At 42.5% G+C, this 22,128-nt stretch overlaps 1 protein-coding gene across 36 annotated transcripts in view; it reads right to left on the bottom strand.

Moving 5' to 3' along the window:
• The window catches only part of Kcnma1 (potassium calcium-activated channel subfamily M alpha 1), a 710,028-nt gene that overhangs the window by 106,877 nt on the left and 581,023 nt on the right, over positions 1-22,128 (bottom strand). For 13 of the 36 annotated variants that reach the window (XM_029542010.1, XM_029541994.1, XM_029541991.1 and 10 more), the window contains one exon: positions 19,662-19,835. The exons of the other annotated variants lie outside the window; for them this stretch is intronic. In XM_029542010.1, the coding sequence (XP_029397870.1) occupies positions 19,662-19,835 (174 nt within the window). The remainder of the gene's footprint in view (positions 1-19,661; positions 19,836-22,128) is intronic. 36 annotated transcript variants of the gene reach the window in all.

Consider the following 22,128-nt stretch of genomic DNA (forward strand, 5'->3'; position numbering starts at 1 on the left):
GAAAAACAAAACAAAACCAAAGACTGCTGTGCCAGGGAAAATCTGATTTGCCTTGGCAATTAAAGTCCTGGCTTCCAAGGAAATGAACCAGGGAAATTTGTAGAATACCAATGTTTGAGTCTCATGCCTGTCTATTCAACCAAAACCTTGGGAACACTGGGCTGAGGATGAAGTTCAAGAGTAGAATAACTGTGTAGAAAACACAAGTTCCTAGGTTCAATTCCCAACATTCCATACATACATTCATAATACATACATACATGAATGAATGATGCAATAAATAAGTAAATAAAGTAATAATTAAACGAAACCTCAGGACTTTACTTTTTCTTGTACTTTCCTTTTAAATCTCCAAAAAGACATCCAAAAAGAGAGAATGACAAGTTTAGCTTGATAAACAAGACAGATTTGTCCCCAAATATGTAATACGCAAGTTATATAAACCTAGCCATACAAAAGAATTATATGATAATGTCGCCATCAGAGCTCAATACACACCCCCCCAGACAGTCAGTGGTACCCAGTGGGACATTCACAGAAAATAAGTTTAGAGACAAGAATGGGATGGGAAGACACACCAACCTGGACTTCTGTGTGCCCAAAGATCATGGTCCTCTGCGGGTACATGCAGTGCGTGGGAACGATGTAGAAAGGGGCAATAATAAAGTGCGGGGAGAGCAGGTGGGTGGAGCGAGGAGTGAAGCAAAGACCTGGAAAATACTAGCTAAGAACGCTAAGAAAATCAGTGTGAATGGGACGACCAAGGCACCTGAGCACATAGCTAAAGAGCCTTGGATAGATACATGCTATAAAACGCCACATCCCAAGTGACAGACTTTGGACAATATCTGAGCGAGTCAGATCATCTTAAACTTTTTTTTTCCCCTTTATTCTGGTGGGTGGGAAGTAAACTCGTTGGAGAAAATGATGAAAACCTGCTTAGCTCAGCCCACTTTCCTTCAGGCTGCTGCAAAATTACTCTTGTAACTTTGTCCAAGATGAGACTACAGGGGTCGGATTCTGTCATGGACATCCTTATCCCGAGCAGGGGAACTGATGGCAAGATAAAAGTTACTGAGCCCCTCAGAGAAGGGTTCGGTGGGTTATAGGAAGCTGATGTCTTACCGAGTGATCAACCTAACCTTGACTCTCAGCTGGTTGTTTCTTGTCATCTGGGCAGAGATCTGGAAGGGAGGCCAGCAGGGACCAGCTCTTACTGAAAACTAATGACAATTGTTTCCTGAAAAGTCACTGTCAACAAAACCAGTTCTTGGAGTCTTGGACAGGGAACTGCTCCCCCACCTTCTGCTGTGTGGTTTGGTCGGATCAATAACACTTTGTAAACCACACAGGCAAGGCGAAGAGTGTCCAGCATTGGCCAGCACCCACCATCTGCACCTGGAAGTTTAAAAAGCCCAAACCAGAAATGTCCTAGTGGACTCTCAAAGTTAATGATTTAAAATTATTCATTTACAACATAAGTAAAGTGTATCTTCCACGTTTCCAACAGGTAGAATACTAAAGAAAATAGGTAAATTATTCTCTCTGGGTATTTTTGACTGTTCCCTTTCTACAACCTCAATAAAATACCTGTCACCTAAACAGGGCACTATTTATCACATGTTGTACTTTTCTTTTTTTTAAAAAAAAAAAAAATATATATATATATATATATATATATATATATATCTGTGGTTTAAAAAATAAATTTGAAAATAGGCTAATTATAGAGATAAAAGAAATAAGCAGTTGTTGCCTACAGTTATGCTCTTGAAAATTATTTATTTAATATTTATTTTGATAGTCTTATTTGTCTCATTGATAATGGCAAGGTTGAAAAACAAATCAACTTTCCTAAAATTAATTTTACTAAAATCTAAAACAAGACATAAAAATAAACCTTTATCCCGTTTGTCAGGACTGACTTCCTGCCCCAGAGAGAAATGCAACACCCTTTGGTGAACATGGATTCTAACTTGGTAATTCTTTGTGAGACAGCATCAAGTTAGAGTTATTTTTAGTTGAATATTAATCCAGTCCATTTATTAACTTTATAAACACGCCCCCCCTATCCTGATAGGTACTGTGGGAATTAACCTGTATAACCAATAGATTAAAGACATCGCCCAAGGAGCTGAAGGGGGCTGCAACCCTGTAGGTGGAACAACAATATGAACTAACCAGTACCCCCTGAGTTTGTGTCTCTAGCTGCATATGTAACAGAAGATGGCCTAATCGGCCATCACTGGGAATAGAGGCCCCTTGGTCTTGCAAACTTTATATGACCCAGCACAGGGGAAGGCCAGGGCCAAGAAGTGGGAGTGGGTGGGTAGAGGAGCAAGGGTGGGGGAAGGGTATAGGGAACTTTCGGGATAGCATTTGAAATGTAAATAAAGAAAATATCTAATAAAAAAATAGTGAGTTCAAAAAAAAAAAAAAAAAAGGCATCGCCATGCTGCACAGCGACAGTGGGATGGTGGCAGGGAGGCAACTGGAGGTGGAATCTGCTTTCTGGGTCTTTGTCTTTTGAAAATATAGTGAGTGTTTATTTAGCTGGAACTTTCTCCAAGTGAGCATTAGACTGGGAAAATTGGATTTAAAAGAAATATCGCAAGTTGAGAGGTGTTGTTTTAATGGAGGCATATCTCATGCAAAAAGAGTTTCAGATATCCATCTTAGAGAAATAAAGGAGAATCGAGAGAAAGAGAAAAGGCAGGAAGTGAGGCAGGAGGATAGGCATTTAGAGGCCATCTGGGAGGGAGCATTCCATTTATAGGGTTGCAGCGCCACCTTCTGGTCACCTCATATTTCAAGCCCCCCTGATTTGAGGCCATCTATCGCACAATCTAAGCATAAATGTGCAGCTCTACAGCTGCATTTCTCCAGCGCTGTTCTACGTTAAGAATTTTATTGCCCGTCAGCAGATTTCTAACACACTGGTTGAAGTTTAATAATCTTCTATTACCTGAAGTATAGGTTATATAAAAACCTAGCATGCTAATTGTTGACAATCCAATTCTAATACACAAAGCACTGTAACTCACCCAGTAAATACCCAAATACATCAACAGAGAAAGCTCCTTTTTGTTCTAACAGTGTGCTATTAATACAACTGATCACTTAACATGAGACTCACAATCCCGCATTTCAAAATATGGAGGAATCAGAGGCAAGGCATTCCCCTTATTAACTCCTCCTTTACTTACAATTGAGAAAGAAAAGAACATTGCACCCCCCCCCCCCATTTTTTGGAGAACAGGTACCTTGTCCATGATGCCATTTGGGAAATATGTTGATATGGCAAAGTCTGAATTGTAAATACCTTATAGGTGTTTATATAAATACCTTCCATCTATAAGATGTTATATGGTTTTACATGGCAATGAGGAAGTTGTGGGGAAGATACGTCACGGATACTGTGGGCAGAGAAACACTACCTGTCATTTTCTCTGGGGGTGGGGTGGGGAAGATCACAGCGACGTGATAGCAAAGGAACACAATAAAGAAGAGAAGCCGGGGTGTGATAGTGTGTCTGATTATATCTGCAAAGGAAACTGTGAAATCAATTAACACCAAGTGCCCATGAGATGCGGATGGTAGCTCCACAGCCAGCAGTTACTGGGCATCAGGGAAGGCTGCTGTTCAGTAATAAGAGAACTAAAGTGCAGGTAGGCTGTGAATCTGGTGGTGATAACCAATGGCCACGCCACTTAAGACTCCGATTAGATCTCTAACAGGGGGAAAAATAAGAATAATAAGTCTCTAAAGGACAGAAGAATGCAACGGGGTTTGTATTTTCACTCAGGAAAAAAAAAAACCAAATGGGATCAAAGGGCCCCAGGAAATGAAAAATGACAATTCTTCTGTCGACCCCGATCTTATCTCAAGCCAAACTACCACATGATAATGCTCTGGGGCTTTAGGGGAGGGAGAACTGTTCTCTGGGTGCTGAGGGAGCAGAGGAACGCCGTGACCCATTCAGCCGAGGGAAACACACTCTAATTTCAAAAAGTTATTGAGATTTAATCTCTAACAACTACAAAAATAGCTCAGGCAACAACCAAAAGGGTGGTTCTCAACACCTTTATGAGTCTTTGTGGGTAGAGAATACACTGGAAAGGCAAGACTTCACTACTTCCAGGATGATGTCATGCAAGGCCCTTCCAATCCAGACTTCAGCTTCCTAACACAAACACGCTGATTTTATCGACCTATTATTTCTCGTTGATTTAGCATTGAAACACCTTTATTGTGTTCCTTTGCTATCATGTCTCTGTGATCTTTCCCACTCCACCCCCAGAAAAAAATGACAGTTAGTGTTTCTCTGCCCACAGTATCAGTGACATATCTTCCCCACAACTTCCTCATTGCCATGTAAAACCATATAACAACTTATAGATGGAAGGTATTTATATAAATGCCTATAAGGTGTTTATAATTCAGACTTTGCCATATCAACATTAGAAGCAATGGTGTCTGTCAAAAATATTGCTTTACATCCTCCCGACAATCTGAGTAAGGTACTTGGATCAAGAGAATCAAGTGTTGGAGGACCTCACTTGAGCACATAGTCGCTCCCACCAGCTACATAGGAATTTGGCCAGGAAGGTCATAAACATAGGGAAATGGTGGCATTTGTCTGCCACATGCCCAGGCAATATAGAGTTACCACTGGAGTTCCCAGGAGGGGTGGAAGAGTAGAAAAAGTGGGTAGATGGAGGTTCTAAAGGGGTCCTGAAGCTCTCAAGATTTAAGCTGTGAGTTGACTCTACTTAGCCAGAGGGATAAGCCAGTAGAGTCTAGGCAACTAGCTACAGCTGGAGCAAGCCCTTCTTTAGGAGAACAGTGGATGAATACAAATCAATGAGGAATAATAGGTGTTTGTATTAGGAAACTGAAGTCTGGTTTGGAAGGACCTTAGCAGGACATCATCCTGGAAGTAGTGAAATCTTGCCTTTCCAATGTATTCTCCACCCACAAAGACTCAGGCAACCGAAGGACAAACGAGAAAGGGAAGAGACAGCAGCATCTTCAGATTAACCAGAGTTCAAACACCACGTGACTGTCAGCAGAGAGAATCGGAGAGCTGTGTTCCCTTCACAAGCAGCAGAGATTAGTTCTAGAATGATCTAAGGGTTGTTCAGAAGCCTAAAGGACCAGCTATTCAGGCACAAATACATTCTTCATGACAATATAAGGAAGCATGAAGAAACATATGCTCAGTGAACCATAAAGACACATTCTTGACAGTTCCCACGTCACTCCCAAAGTGTCTGCTGAATTTCTACTATTCTTGGCTACTGTGTGCTGTATGACCAGAGTTCAAGGACCACTTGTTTCTATGAAAGCTACACTACATTGGGTTTCTCTGGACGTTTGCAGGCTTTCAGAGGAGACTCACCAATTCCGACTTGAGGCTTGGGTACAGCCAGCCAAGATAGCTTGCCACAGCTGGCGGTACTTGAAAACTGAACCTTGAGAACAGCATCAACTAAAGTCTCCCCGACAGAGTTAGATGATAAGTATGTTGGTGTTCAGGAGCCAAATTTTGTTGGAACTACTCCCTACTCCGTTTTGCGGTGAACCCCAAATATAGCCAGGGACAATAGATGAATGAATGAAGGTAGCTGCATTGAAATGGAAGTTCACTCCTGAAAGCAGGTGAAGGGCCAGATTTGACCTTTGGGCCTGGGTTTACTGATAGGTACGTTTTAATGACCTTGAAGAAGCTAGGGGAAGAATAAGTCACAGGGAAATATCACACCAATGTGTCTATCAGAAGGACTGTTTTGGAAGAAACCTAGAGAAAATGTCTGTAAAACTATAACTACAGACGCCCATTGAGACCAAACTGTGAAGGAGTCTCAATGCCACATTGATAAGTGAAAGTTAGATCTTCCTAATGTGACAAGTTACTGGTTGTCAGGAAAGTCATCAAAAGATTTTTTTTTTAATAGCTGGTGACTCAGACCTATAATCCCAGTACCCTCGAGGCCAACACAGGGGGATTGCTAAGAGTACAAGGCCAGTGTGAACTACATAGTGAGTTTTAGAAACCAAAAGAACTACACAAAAGTTCATCATGTTCTCCCTCTTTAAAATGAGATGGCAACAATTATGGGTTTGTACTTTAAAATAATAAGACTGGGGTATGGGAGTTAATTCAGGGATAGAGTATTTTCCCAGCATAACTTAGGTCCTGGGTTCAATTTCAAGTATGGACACATAACACATTAGTAAATATTGTGCTATACTATGCTATCTAACTCAGTAGTGGTCTCGGATGAGGAAGACCAGTTGGAGGGAAATACTGGTAGATCAAGTGAGAAAGACTGAGCCTTAAGGTTGCCAGCTCTCATTGTCCCCTAACAATGACGACAGCTTATGAAATATGGCCCAAGGGCCAAATCAGCTATTGCTAGAATATATGAGAGAGCAAGACAGTATGTAGATTTACAGTTCAGTTTCAAAACGTGCACAGATAATCTCCTCAACTAATAGTCCTGACTTTATGTCTGGTCTACTCAAAGGGAACAGTGTAAGGCACAGGTAAAGGTCGGTCTAGCAATAATATCCCTACCAAGAAATTCAACAAGGGGCAGAGACAGGCTGAGCAAACCAGAGGATGGTGGTGGCGTGAAGCCTCAATACCAACTGTTATCACAATTGCACAGAGGCAAAGAAACATCTTGAAAATAAACTCTCAGAATCTAACATCAAAGATCTGCCCTGCCCTGTCTGTCCCTCTCTGGTTTCCGCTCCGATCTTCCATTCACCTTCCAAAAGCATAGTGATTCTCCAGACCCACCTAAGAGGTGGAAAGGCCACAGAGACGGGGCTCTCGTAGGACCAGAAAGGAGGAGACCCAAAGTCACATTTTTGGGAACGTTCAAGTACCTAAACATCCTCTGCCAGTATCCCAGCAGCATGGTTTGCCAGAGCACTAATCAGACACATACCTTGCAGTGTAGAAAAAGGCTTTTGGCCTAAAGATATGTGCCCTCGTTTTGCACCCCTCAAACTTCCACGGATTATGCTCTTGAATGAACACTGGGAGGAAACAAAATACGGCACAGCAAGCATGGCTGTGAAGGACTTTTGGGACACTTGCTGGCAGTCATTCGTTATGTAAAGGCTGGGCACTGGTTGTGTGGTATGGCCGTTGATAACCATCAAGTCACTGAGATTTAGGTAAGCACACGATGGAGGTGGACTTCTCTGTTCAGTCGTCCTCAAGGGGAAGAGGTGAGACTTTAGAATGAGCTCATCACAAAGTGCAGTCCTCCGGGCGTTCTCAGTCTTGGCACCCAGCCAGAGGCCAAGGACTCACAACTTCGGAGCAACAACAAGCAGGTACAATCGTTCAATACTCAAATAATTATATTCTTTTTCCCTCAGCGGGTTTATTAGAACATTGGTAGGCAGACTTCAGCATTTTGGAAAGATTTATGCCAGTAAAAATTGAAATTTAAAAAAAAAAAAACCAAAAACTTTTGAGTTCTACTTCAGTGAGAAAAGTAGAGAATGGGGGTTTCAGGTTCCAAGGGATGTTAGAGAGCACATCGTCTGGTTCTTTTATTTTATACAAATATGACAAAGATTTCTGGGTATTCGAGATGGAAAGCAACTTCCTAAGGAGGCTGTAGCTGCCTCTTACAGCTTTTGTAAGCTTATTTCTGTTGAGACTATTATTCCTTGATCTGGAAATTAAGTGAATTGATTCTATTTTAATTTTATAGCCTGTCATGCTAAGCTTTTCAACTCTCAGCTCCCATCCATGGGCTGTCTCTGCTGTAATTGATTGGCCCCTTTCATAAGGCTAGCTGGACAAGACTCCATCATGGGAAAAAGAAATGCATTAGCTATAGTCAAAGTGCCTACTTATCATTATTCCCATCCATATCGTGAAGGATGGTGTTCTTTCAATCTAAGCATCTACTCACTCACTATGTGATTTTGGTCAAGTTCATCTTTTCATGTGTTAATGAATGATGATAGTAACAATAATAGATCATAATACTCAACATGTGCAAGACAATCATGTAACAAAGGGAGAGAGAGAGAGAGAGAGAGAGAGAGAGAGAGAGAGAGAGAATGTGTGTGTGCATGCTCTCTGTACCTATGAATTTCCTTGCAGCCCCAGAGATAAGTCCTATTATTAACTCCATCATACAGATGGGGAAGATAAGGAAGAAAGTCATTCTGGAAATTATTTAGAGACCCAGGGCAGAAATAGATGATGTCTTTTCTGAAACTGCCCAGATGAAATATCTTGAGAAGTATCACGTTTCATACCCTCACAAAACACTGTTCTTACTGCTGCAGTCACCATCTGCCAAGTTGATACCTGATGTCCCTACTAAAACGGGACCATAATGGGACTTACCTCAAAGTCCCCCACCACACAAAACAGCACTCCACAGATTGCACCCTTCATGCATCTTCCCCTGCTCTAAAGTTTCTAGGATTTCAAATTTCAATTGTCAGTGAGGTGAGTTCTCACTGTATAGTGAAGAGCCCCAAGAACTCTCACTATGACTGTAACTGGAAGATACAGAAAATGTCTGACTATGTGACGCTAACCACATCCCAATTCCTTTGCCCTTGTGTGTATTCTAGAATACTTCACAGATGCATCTCCACCTCCTGTCTTTTCACGGCAGGCCACTCTACCTCCTTTTGGAGTAATGCCTGCTCATGGTGCTGGCTCGGAAGTACTCATGCTGGAGGTATTATCTCACCTCTGAGGGTAGCATGTCCCTTACTTGTCTGGAATAGAATGAGGCAAATGACAGCTCTCACAGAAAGTAGGTGTAAGTCTCCAGAGAGGGAATAAAAGTACCACGTAAGTGCTGATGGTAGATTAGATCTGCCTACCTCCCCTGAAGTCATGAAGAGTCCCAAATTTTGTTCCCTTGGCCAGGTAGGGACAGCTGTCTAAAGACAGTGACACCTTCCCAAAGTGAGCCTCTATTCGTATGATGACCCTCTCTGCTTTATTTTGTCCACCCTGACTCCTACGAAAAACATTCGGATCCACTGAAATTAATAAAACTAAAGAGAGCATCACAGGTCTCTGGTTTTCTAGAGTGTGTGCTCTATAAACGGTAGGATCCTCACCTCTCTTGACTTAAAAAAAAGTAACTGAATCTTTGCCTACCCATTTGTTGTTGTTGTTTATTCCAATGCATCATTTCTAGATCTTCTATCTCAGGGCTTATCCTTCACCAAGAATGCTGACTGTACACACAAGTTGATAACTTTCAAGTTATGCCTAAATTAGTTCCTTATTCCATTTCCCCTCTTAAGTTCCTTGGGCATTCTAGATCTTACATGTGCACAGACATGCTCTATGGTAAGCCACTCAGAGAGCTTTAGTAGAACTCCATGGATCTGGGGTGAGCCTGCTTCTACATGCCATCTACCCCTTCAATGGTGGAGAATCCCTTTATTTATTCAAATTTTGCTCATGAAATTTTTACTGAACTGGAATCCTTCTGGCCATTTTCTACACAAGTGTTTCTGCCAGTACAAGATGCCAAGTCAGTGACACCAGCTTGCTACGCTTCTGACCGTGTAGGGAAAGAAGGAAGCCCCTAAGTCCATCCTTGATCGAATAAGACCCAACAGGTTCCAGTCCAGAAAGCTAATGTTAGGCCATATAAAGAGCACCACTCCCAGAGGATGGCTCATGTGCCTCGATCTATAAATGCTCCAGTCACTGTCTATACATCTGGCACAGCTCTGGCCCCTCTGTCATCATCCACACAGCTGGTACAGTTCTAGCTCTGGAGCAAGAATTGTCTTGCTTCATTTAAAAGTCATCAGAGGTGATCAATCCTGAGATGGATGGGCCTTAAGAGTTCACTTTTAGTTTGTATAGTATTTCCACTGTAGCCTGGGGGGAGATTGGCACTCACATTCTGTTTGAAGGGGCTAGGACAGGTTCTTCCTAGCTAACTGGAAGACTCCAAGAGAATTTGCTTGTACATTGTACTGTTGTCCTTGGATTTGAGAGAAATGCACCTACCAATGATGATCAAATGAAATGGCCAAAGAGGAAGAAGAAGGATGAGGAGAAAGAAGGAAGGAAGGAAGGAAGGAAGGAAGGAAGGAAGGAAGGAAGGAAGGAAGGAAGGAAGGAAGATGTGTGTGCATGAGAGGAGGCCAACTTTGGTTTAGCCCAGCCCTTCTAAGCTGATCATAAGAAACCTGCTTTCTCACAAGACTCTGCATACACGTAGCACTCTAAAAGCACCTTCAAAACAGGCACTACTATCTAGACACACACAGAGGTTTCTCCCGTCCCCAGGGTTTTAAAAATGGCTGCCTTCATTCTGTCTCTCTCTGTAGACTTTGTATAGAGGAGAAGCAGAACACTTGTAGCAAATGGAGAATCACCTGGCTTGACTTACTGGTTAAAGGCAAAACCCTAGAGAGTGGAAGCTAGCAGGCAGCTAGATGGTTGAGTGCACTCTGCTACATTCTACTTCCAGAAGTTGACATCCTTAGCATGTACAACCTACCACTATGGTGAAATCCAAGGCACACGAGCTTTTCTATGCTGTTATAGTGAATCTTTAGGGTTGATGGTGCACATAAATGTCACAGTTATGGATGTGGACAATGAACACAGAGGGGGGGGAAGGGACTTATGCAGAAAGAAGTAAAATGGAAAAGAAAACTGTGCCACAATCCTTAGAAATGCTACATGATGTGTCTGTCTGTCTGTTTCTCTCTCTCTCTCTCTCTCTCTCTCTCTCTCTCTCTCTCTCTCTCTCTGTGTGTGTGTGTGTGTGTGTGTATACCTCACAGGAAATGTGTTTCATGTTTCCCGTGGAGTAGGGTAAGCAATTAAAAACTGCAGTGGGTTTTAGTGAGCAGGCAGTGAATTACTTATTATTCCCCCCCCCCCCTGTAGATTCTGTAGATGGAAGGAGACACGCTGTCTCCCTGAGATAGATGGGAGGGGAAAAGAGTCCCTGCCATACTAAGAGATGTTCACAAATAATTTCCATGATCTGCAACTGAAGCTACCACATGCTGTTGAAGCCAGGACCCTTAGGGGCTGGTCATGTGTCCTAGCTGGTAGCCTCATTTGTCCAATGCTCTGCCTGAACCAATACTATCACAACAGCCCTTGAGCTGATCACCTCTGTCACCTTCAGCACACTCAAGGTTTATTCAATTGGGGAGAATGGTGCATGGAGAAAGAAATACTGGTTAAGAAAAGGAGACAGATGGAGCATAGCCAGGTAGGTCTCCAATTCCTGCCAAAAGTAACCGAATGCCCCTCCCCCAAAGAAAACTCCAAAACTCTCAAGTAGGAATTCCACCAGCTGCTAGTCAGTCTGCTAGAACTTGGCTTAGGAAATTTCACTAAAGAATGGAACCCAACTCCTCATGATCTGTTAATTGTTTTTAAGGAAACTACAACTTCTTGGACTAGTATTTATAATGGCCTTCATCTGAGGGGACCCTGCTAGCTTTCTTCAGAACCTCTTTAGAGTCCCTCTATTCTCCCTCATCCCATCACAGCCTCTGGCCTTTCCCCTTTAGGGGGGCTGTAGGAGGGTTTCTCAGATGTCTCACCATGATTGGGCTCTTTATGGAACCCACTACAGTGGCCCTGTTGATTCGTTTCCCCAGTCTGACATCTTAGTTGCTTCCTACTGCACTGAATATTAAGAGCAGCACCCTTGCCCTGGCTTCTACCAAGGCCTATTTAATCTTCTCTTCTTCTTTCCCCACATTCTACAGAATGAATCCCAAGCTTTGTGGGTGGCTGCTTGCTTTTCAAGGACTCTGACATTGCCCATATCTAGCTCTATCACTGCCATGAGCTTCTCTTTTTCTTCCCACAGAGATGAACTGGGTTATGAACCTTATTCATTAATGCAAAGATCTAAGTGCCCCAACTTACCCAGGGAAAATGGAGCCACACCAACCTGTATTCAAATCCCAGCTTTACCACTGCTTCCTCATCAAATGACTGAAACTACACAGATGAGGTGTACTACAGCTGCCTCAGTTTACAGCTACATTGGCCAGCAGTGAGTGCTAACTACCTGTAGCAGGGGTGAATTAGAATCTGTCGACAGCAATAGCACCTGCAAGGCAGGAAGCAAAGACCACATACATTTGAAATTAAACAACACAGCTGCGCATTCTTGCTCCTTTGGCAGAGTACCTTAGACTTAGTGCAGTGACATCACTGTCTAGTCGGAACATAATCCAAGTTAGCCAAGTGGCAAGCCTAGCCCCCATGTTATGTATAGAAGTAAAGACATGTGGGATTGTAGTTCTGTGCTCACATAAACTAAGGGTACCACTGCCAGTTCAAATTAGGAAAGCTAGTTTTCATCAAATCTCACTGTGCCTTTTCTTACCAAAGGGTTATAGTGACCTGTACTTCTGGGCTCAAGTGGAAATCAAAGACATCTTTTTTGTGAGTGCCACAGAAAATGTCCTAATGTGACTGAGCCAGGCACCAAGTGTCTATCTCAGGTGAAGGTCTACATAGCTTAAATGATGGGCAAGATCACAATGTGCAATGGAGATCAGGGGTGCCACACATGAACTGTTTCCCATGTAGGTGGTGTCTAAAGGAAGCAAGGATGCTTAGAAGCCTGTGCAGCAGCCCACAGTGTCTCTCGATGGGCTTTCCCCACTGTTAGTCTGACGTTAAATTGAGACAATGCCCAATCATATCATAACAAATTAGCTGCAGACACACCAGAGCAGTCAGCTCAAGGAACTTCTCCTGAATGTAGGCTGGGGGCTTCCCGGCTCCATAGCTGCCTGCTCCCACAGATGTTTCTAAAAGCCTCTTCCCAGAGGCCCATTTAGAGAGAAATTAAATGCAACTTTGACTTAATTAACGTTTTAAATGATAATGAATACAATGTAGATTCATAGGAGGCATTTACATTGTGTTGTAAAATTGATAAAAATTTAATAACTCTTTGTTAATAAGTTATATCTCCCCAGACCCATAAAGCCTAAGGCATTGGAAACTCCAGACTTGGTCTAATCCTTGCTCCTGGTGGAGATAGGAGGAGGGAGATGGGCTTGACATTTGCTCCAAGCCTGCTCTAATTCAAACCTCTGCTTGTTCATCAGTAATTTATTTCATCAAGTAAAGGTCAGAATTTGGGCTCAAGGCAGAGCCTTGACAAGAAGGCTTAAGAGAAGAGCAGACTGGCTCTGGCATCTGTCGCCCATGATAGTATAGGAGGAGGAGAAATGGTGTGCTAACTGGCTCCATCTGTCCTCCACCATGGAGGTAAGAAGAACCCACTGGCTTGTGGTTACAGCTGTCAAGACCAGTATCCTGATAGCTGGCCACTGTCCTGAAATAAAGATGCAAGCATAATGTCCATGTCACCTTGAATAAGGACCTCTGTCTGGTGTACCTATACCAACGTATTTCTTCATTTGCCATTAAAGAGCCAGAGTCATTTATTAGTACAGAGCTCCTGGAAAGGGAAGTGTCTAAGTGACAGTGTACATAGAATAGGTCCTTTCTTCTTCCCCCATTCTGGCCTTTTTACTTCCCATTTCTCAACTCCATGTCAGAGAATGTCCTTTGAAACTGTTCTCTTCCATTTGAACACAGTACACTGTCACAGGTTATTTGCTTTAAGGGATTCAACAGAACCTTGTCTGAGGGCAAGGGGAAGGTACAGGACTTCTTACTATAAACCAACTACTTCCTTTGACGTGGCACTTGTAAACACCAACATCACATACTGGGTGAAAATGGCCTTTGTTTGGGGTTCTTTGAAGACGATTAATTTCAGGAGTTATTTTCCCAGGAGGCTATTGACAAAGGTTGATTTCTGCCTTAGACATTACTCACTCTAGAAGCTCACAACTGTGTGTGAGATGACTCTTTACTTGAAGAGAAAAACTTTCCAGTCAACTCTCTGCCCAATGTGCCTACTGGAAATTAAGCAAGAGACGCTGCCTTCAGTGACCTTGCTTGGGACAATGACTATATTTGAAGAGGCTCTTCATGAGAACATTGTTAATCTTGGTCTCTTACGATGGGTAAAAGGGTAGCCAGGTCCCACTTGTCTTCCTTATCCTATTGTCACCTCCCACAATGCAATGCAAACGGATACATTGGGATGGAGGACCAAGGTTGGCTAAAGAGCATGAGAATTAAAAGGTTCTGTTAGTGTTTGCTATCGATGTGTGTGACGGGGTTGAGGGAAGTAGAGAGAGAGAATGAAAATGGATATGAACATGTTGGCACGAGTTGCATGAAAACAGAGGGAGACATTGGAGACACAGATTCATGAACTTAAAGAGAATGCATGAGAGGTTCGGGGAAGAGGTGGTCATTGAGCAAAAGTTGTAATGAAAGAGAAAGAAAGGACTCCGGAGCCCAGTTGGGTGGCAGGGTATCTCCAGGTGGTGATGCTTAGAGTGTGCCATTCAAAACAGTTAGAGAGAAGATTATGGAGGTTTCATCACAAAAAATGATGTTTGAGGTGACGCACATGCTAATTAGGCTGATATGATCTTAACACTATGTCTACACACATGGAAAACTCACATTGTATCCCATGCATTTCTGTCAATATATATCAATTAAAAAAAAAACGTGAAATTCTAAAATTAACTTGTGTGCCAAGTACCCTCTGGATTTCTTTATCCCTGTTTCTTCACTGATGACAGGAAGAGGAGTTATTGCGTCCCAGAAGTAAAATGTGTAACATTGAAGACTCAGGAGGTGGGGGACTTGGGGAATCCCTCCAAACTGTCTATCAGGGTGATGCTATGATTACAGACTGGTGATGTTTAAATGCAGCTTGCTAAAACTCATGTCTCCTTCAGGGCTCTGAAGACTGTTGGCGTCGGTGTGTCCTGGGGAAGACTTTAAAGCTGTTTCTAGTATCTTGTCCTAGTATCTGCCTTTATGTTCTTCAAAATGCCATTAGTTCGATGGAAAGACTTCAGCTCAATTGACAATGTTAATTCTCTCCCCGAACAAATCAAAGACCACTGAGAATGAGCAGGGTTTGGTTTATTATCTGGCAAGACTCAAGATTACTCTAAACTGACTTTGGTATGTCTCCTTTCCAGCTAATCTTATTGGATTGCTCCTCTCAGCTTAACCATCTGAGCTGCATGTCTGTGATCTATGTGTACAAGAAGTAAAAGTCATGCACAGTTTAAAATTAGCTTCAGTAATTTTCTGAATCCTCTGTGCAATTGTTCAGGTAAACTACCGGTGGGTGAAAGAAAGATGGTCTGAAGAATCAAATATGCTTGAGCTAACACCAGTTCCCAGTGCAAACCCAAAGGCCTGTTTCCTTCCCCCACTTGATTAATTTGCTTACACCAGCGTTACTGACGAACTGTCACCAGAATCGCATGAGGCAGGTCTAGGCAGGTCCAAATCAATAGGGCCTTTCATTGTCACTACATCATAATTTTAATTGTCTCTTTCTATTACACTTGGCAGCCAGACACCAGGCAAAACTGGAATCAAGGATAAACTTCCAAGGAGAGAGAATGTCCATTTCACAAAGTTATATTGGGCAGAGCGGAACTGATTAAAACCTACATCTATATTGACGCATGTGAGATTTTATGTTGGAATCAATCTCTCTCTCTCTCTCTCTCTCTCTCTCTCTCTCTCTCTCTCTCTTTCTCTCTCTCTCTCTCTCTCTCCCCCTCTTCTGTTCTAGAACAGACTTGTGAAGAAGTCAGATACATAGTGTCCTGGTGTTTTTGAAGGGAGCTGACACAGTGCCCAAACTGTCTGAAGTATAATAAATCCTACATAATCAGAAAATGATGCTGTAATTCTAGACTGAGCTCTCCTTCTAGATTTTAGTGCTCAACCCCATTCTAGTCTTGAAAAATGAAACCCAATCTAGACTTAAATACTGAGCAATTAAGCTTACGCATCCTCTATGGTCACTATCCACCCTAGTTTTGTGTGGGAGTATGTGTGTGTGGGGGTGTGTGGATGAGTGGTGTGTGTGTGTGTGTGTGTGTGTGTGTGTGTGTGTGTGTGTGTGTAGGGGAGTATGCATGTGTGAGACAGGGTCGCTCATTAAATCTGAAGATAATCAATCTGGCTAGGCTAAATGAAAATTGAGATTAAGGAATCTGCCTGTTTTCATTCTTTACCTGCCCAGCGAGTGCTGGAATTAGAGGTATGAACCATCATGTCTGGCTTTTTATGTGGGTTCTGGGTGCAAATTCAGGATTCTAGTGCTTGTCTATCAAGTCCAACTGAGCTAGTTCCCCAGGCTCATGATACTTATAAACAAAAGTATCTGTAAAAATTAGTCCTTCCTCTCTGAAGGTCTTATTAATGGCTTGGCCTCCCATCTCCCTGTGAGTACAATATTAGACAAATGGTCTCCTAACACCGCCTTAACAAGGACTGTTCCTAGGTCATGGGCCATGCCTCCAAGGAGAGGTGTGTCAAACAGCACTTAGAAGACAGGTCTTCAAATCCCTGTAAACACTGCTAACATATTACCACCTCTGGGAACCAGCTACTTCCTTTACCACTTCAGAAAACATGTAATGGGGCTTTGTGTTTCAATTTAAAGTCCCTTAAAAACGGAAATCCTTTCGTTTATAAGTTGAGAAAAAAAAAATCACAGAGGGAAAGACTAGGCAAGAGGGGAATGAGTTAGGCAGTTTCCGAAGCACAACTGGCTCAACTGGAAACCCGGCGACCAAAGCAAGCTCCGTAATAGTGTAATGACCTTTAATGAGTGTCTTGGGAAACAATACAGGCCCGGCGTAAAAGACAAAGGGCAAAACCCATCATGGTTCCACTGACACTAATTCAAAATGATCTTCAGAACAACTAAAGAATGTAAGAGAAGCAACCTGATCTGCCCGTGTGAGCTCACTTTGATTCCAGGGCCCTTCTCCTGCCATCTCTAATTGTCAAACCCTCTCCGTTTCATGTCTGCTCATATTTAATGAAAAGCCCACTCTCACCACTGCTCCGAGTCTATTCACTCTGTCAAATGGACACCACCCAACCGACTATACACCAGGATAGGGTGGCCGGACATTGCCGTGGCACACTGCCAGCGGAATTCAGAAGAGACAGAAAAATTTCGTTTTTTGTTTGTTTGTTTTAAATTGAAGATGTAGGGCTGACATAGTCCTATAAAGGGGTTCAACTTGGAGTGGATTTTTCTAACTTATTATTTGTGGTCAAAGGTGAGTGGTCTCACACAGGGCTGGATGAAATCTGCCTTTGTGTGATGAAGTGAAGATGATGAAACAGAGAAGGCAAGTCGCCACTAGAGCTGTCAATACTGCTTAGGGCCTGAATCCTGTTGTTTCCCACAGTGGGATTGGTGATGGAGGGGCCAGAAGGATGAAAATATTGTGAAAAGGATCTATCTGAGAGAATGGGACATTCTTACCCCAAGATTTTCTTCTTCTGGCCTCCACCAGTATTTGGATTAAATTGCAGAGCCAAGAAATCCCTCTAATTATGGTTTTTCTTGAGTAAAATGCAAACTGCACACACTGGACACCATGAGCTTCAAATGGGGACATAGATTTTTTCTGTGATTAGACCAGAAGGCCAGTGGGCCAAGACAGGACCACAGCTCATGACAGGACCCTAGTTCAGAGCCAGACTGGCTCCTTATTTGTTTTCCAACAAATCTGTGGCCAAGCAGTTATTCTAGAAAAGAAGTTGGGCTGTAGGCTGAAGAGCGCTGGCATTCACAGCCACTACTACCAATCAAAGAGACGTGACCCAATGGTGCCACCATAGCTTACCCTGTTGTCTTCCTAGCCAACTCATTTTTGAACCTGAGGTCTTGGTGCACACCACAGGTGAACTCTTTGTGTGGTCATGACTTGGGTTACCCTGGCTGCATAGCACATAAATGAGGGAAAGTCCTTGCAGGAAAAAAGATAAAGGGGTATGGACTCGAACTGGGCATATGTTAGAACAAATTGAAACCAAATCAGAGGAAACCAAAACAAAAGTCCTTTCTAAGTTCTTGGGCCAATGTGGTTGGTGCAGTCCATAATATTTCTCACTATAACTCCCATTAAGTATAACTTCTAAGTCAGTCCAGTCCCTCAGGACTTTTCAAGGAGCAATGCATTGTGAATTGGAAGAAATGGCTCACTGGTCTCAGATCAAGCCTCTTCAATATATAGCTTCAACATATAGTTTTAGTCTATACTTCAACACACAACTTAGAGTTCAAACATGAACTGGAGCTTTGAACAGTAGTATCTGGCATGCCTTAGCAACCTAGCTAGTGAAGGCAGTGCTCTCTCCTGCCACATAGAGACCTGAGGTCTCAAGTCCATTGTGTTGGGACTATCTTCAACACAGACAGTGGTGACTCAGCTACACACATTTGCCATAGGAACAAATGCTCAGAAACCAAACATTCTGCTTCTCCCTTGTGGTGGGCGTGAAGCACAGCAAGGAAGAAAAAGCCTAACCACTTTTGATTATTCAGGGGAAGAGTGGATGGACGGAGTGCCAAAACAGCATCAAGAATTTTGTTGGGTTCTTTAAAGAGAAATGGTTAAAGCATGGAGAGACAGTCATCTTCTCCCGCTTCCTATACTATCACTAATGGGAGCTCACGGTCATGGGCATAGTTCATGAGCATTCAAGTCCTTGTGCAGAATGCAAGCTCTTCTGCCAGTGGACAAGAAAAGACATCTCAGCATCTCAAACCAAAGCATTCCACAACATCATCATCTACCGACTGTGCCAGCCAAATGGAAATGGAAGAGACTGATCCCAGGAATTTGGTTCATCAGACTCAGCTGCTGTCAAACGCACAGCTATTTCAGCCTCTAGTGCCGGGAAGAGCCTGGAGGTGACAAAGGCCTGAGCCATAAAGTGAAGGAAATCCTGGGATTTCAGTCTTTCGATATTTAGACTCATGACTGCTGCACAATACCTTGGTAAAGTGGGGCTGAATTGTTGGGAAAATATAAGATGTTAATGAGTGTCCCAGGAGCCTCCTTTAAAGGAGCCAACTTTTTGAAAGGAAGCGCTAGAAATTACCAGTCTATGGAGGTTGGCAGATTTAAAAATAAATAAATATTCTCTTCAAGAACTGAAAATAACATCTGGTACTAAGTAATGAGACTCCAGTAAGAAATACATAGGAACACACACACACACACACACACACACACACACATGACTATACACACATGTATATGAACAAACATCTGCATCTAGATGCTGTTATATTTTGAAATACTAGCAAGCCTTTTTCTCCTATTCCTTTTCTTCCATCCCTTTGCTCTACTCCAATTAATGGTCACTTCTAAATCGAAATTTCTGCATTTTCACATATCTTCTATTAAAATCATACTTGCTATCCTGTCACTTGACTTTCCATCTTCACCTATTTAGGCAAGAGAGAGGAAGGCCATAAGCAGGCTGTCACATGCCAGTTTCGTTCACTATCACAAGAAGCATAAATCGGGGCAAAAGGGAAAGTCTTTTCATCATATACACAGGAACACAGGCAACATGTCATCACATACAAGACCACATTAGAATGGCAACATGAGCTCGGCAGACTTACAGGACCACAGGGCACAACACAAGACACAGGGCTGATTACCACAGACGAGCACAGACATGGAACTGGGTGTGTTGAGGTTAAACTTACAGGCACGGAAACTGGTGGAGCAATCATTAACAGAGACAGAAGAAAGCGGGAAGTTTCTCTCAAGGGTGTCCATGTTACCACGCACACGGCCTGACATGCACGAGCAGTCACGCTCAGAACGTCCGCAATCAAAACAACATGCTCGTCTCATTCTCTTGTAGATGGACATCTTGGCTATAACCATGTGGTTGGATGGGAGGAGAGGAAGAGCAGCAGTTAATGGCAAGGTCACAGCAAGGTCAATGGCAAGGTCACATACAGCAAGACAGCTGGAAGGGCGCTGGAGGATTGAACACAGGTCTTAGTTCACGTTAACAGTCTTGACCCAGAAAAAAAAAAATGCAGTGATTGTTGGTGACAGTTTGGTTGTACATTAAAAAAAAAAAAAAGAAGAAGAAGAAGAAGAAGCAGTGAAAATATAAATTGCCTTTATCATTCCCCAAGGCTGTTGCACATTATTTTTGTCCCCTCGATGGAGCGGTGACCACAGGAAGAAGGCATGGCTGAACACATCCCGTTTCTTAGATTAAAAAAAAAAAAAAAAAGGAGCAAATTATAGACAGAAAAAAAAAGATGTAACCACCATTCTCCCCCTGACAAAATTAATGCGGGAGGGCAAAAGAGACACACAGCCAATCAGCTAAATGAATTGCTTATTTGGTGCAACAAATGTTTTTTGCAGGATATAAACATATCTAATATGTAGGTTTTCTCATTTTCATCTATTTCTGGGCATTAGGCAGAGCCTGCGACAAGTTTCCATCAAATTAAATGTGAAACGATTACGTGTTAATATCAGATCTGAGGATGCTTTTGCTGAACTTCCCGGGAGTGAGTTTACATGATAGCTACAGGAATTTAAATTTACTCTTGACAGAACAAATATCCAAATCTGTCCATATAAGAAATGCCGCTACTCAGGGCTAACGCTGAATACATTAAAGGAAGTCCACCAAAAAAAAAAAAAAAAAAAAAAATCACCCAAAGCAATATGAGATGTTGGTTTCCTAGATTGCTTTTGGCTACTCATGGGAGTACCAACCGGGAGAGCTGCCTTTCTCTCCTGCCCACCAGAGAATTAGAAGGCAATTAGTTGGTTTAATCATAATCATACGTTTTTCCTTACACAGAAAATATTAGCCAAGAGAGATTATAAACAACAAAACATGAAATATTTGGCATGTGAAATATCTTGCTGGCATTTTCAGGAACCCTCAGTGGCTCTTTTAAGACTCTGGCATAGTGTGAAGGTTTGGGATTGACCCTGGAGCCACCTCAAATACCCAAATACCGACATGTAAAGCTCGTTAATGTAATGCCCCCATTGTTTTCCGTTTTACCCTTGTGGTCAATTTATATTTCAGTACAAGAGAAGCCACTGCACCTCTTTTTGATGCTACAACAGGCAGACATGTTTGCTTCTCACTTAGCAGGAACCAGTCTGCTCCTCTCACAGGGTAGGAGAAAAACTCATATATCTTCCAAGTATCCCAAGCCAATCACTGAACTTGGACCAAGGAGGTGTTAATCTCCACTCCCACCCTGTCCTCCACACTATCCCTCTTTCTTTTCCTTTGTAGAGAATGGTCACCCTCTTACTTTAAAATATAGCTTGTGGTTTTACTCTCTTTGAATGTTACAGTCACCAGGAAAGGGTTTAAATCCCTCACATGGGTCAAGTCCTGTTCTAAGACCTTAATGACTTGCCATACAGTGGGCTTGCCAAGCAAGGGGAACATCATGACTGTGAAGAGCAGGCACTGGGGGGAGATGAATAAGAGACCTTCAACGGCATCTCCATTCCTGTGAATAGGCTCACATTCCCAGTGACGTGGTCCTTTAGCGTTCTACCTGTTTCTCTGATTAACATGCAACGCCAGCCCTGTTCAACTTGAAGTGTGCCATTCTTTTGAGCTTAGCTTGTTACCAAAAAATTAAAACTAAGAATCTGCCATAGCATTTGAGTCAGAGGAACCCCCAAGGCTTGCAGCCAATGTCCAGGTCATCCTGATCACCAACAGTGGCTGAAGTCAAGAATGGGAGAAAAGAAAAATCTTCAATGGAAGACATGAAAATAAATTTAGCTGAATCGTATCCAGATCTGGTATTTAACTTGGAAAGCCAATCTTTTGCTTTTTCTTTCTTAATGCTTTAACTGGCCATGTGGACTTGTTACTTACAAAGACGACGAGAATGGAGATGATTTTTGTTTTCGTTTTGTTTGCTTGTTGTTTCACTGTAGATAAATTATTTTGAAAGTTATTTTCTTTTTTTCTGTTTTTAAATCAAATGCTGTAGCAGAAAATCCCATCAAACTCAGAAATGCTATGTTTCTCATTAGCAACAGTCCCTGGTTTTCATTTTCATACTGCCATTTCGGGTTCATGCATGGTAATAGAATGTGACACATTTATGGGGAAAGAAAGTTCATGTGTGTGTGTGTGTGTGTGTGTGTGTGTGTGTGTGT

The sequence above is a fragment of the Mus pahari genome, chromosome 8, assembly GCF_900095145.1.
Source record: "Mus pahari chromosome 8, PAHARI_EIJ_v1.1, whole genome shotgun sequence".
NCBI lineage: Eukaryota > Metazoa > Chordata > Mammalia > Rodentia > Muridae > Mus > Mus pahari.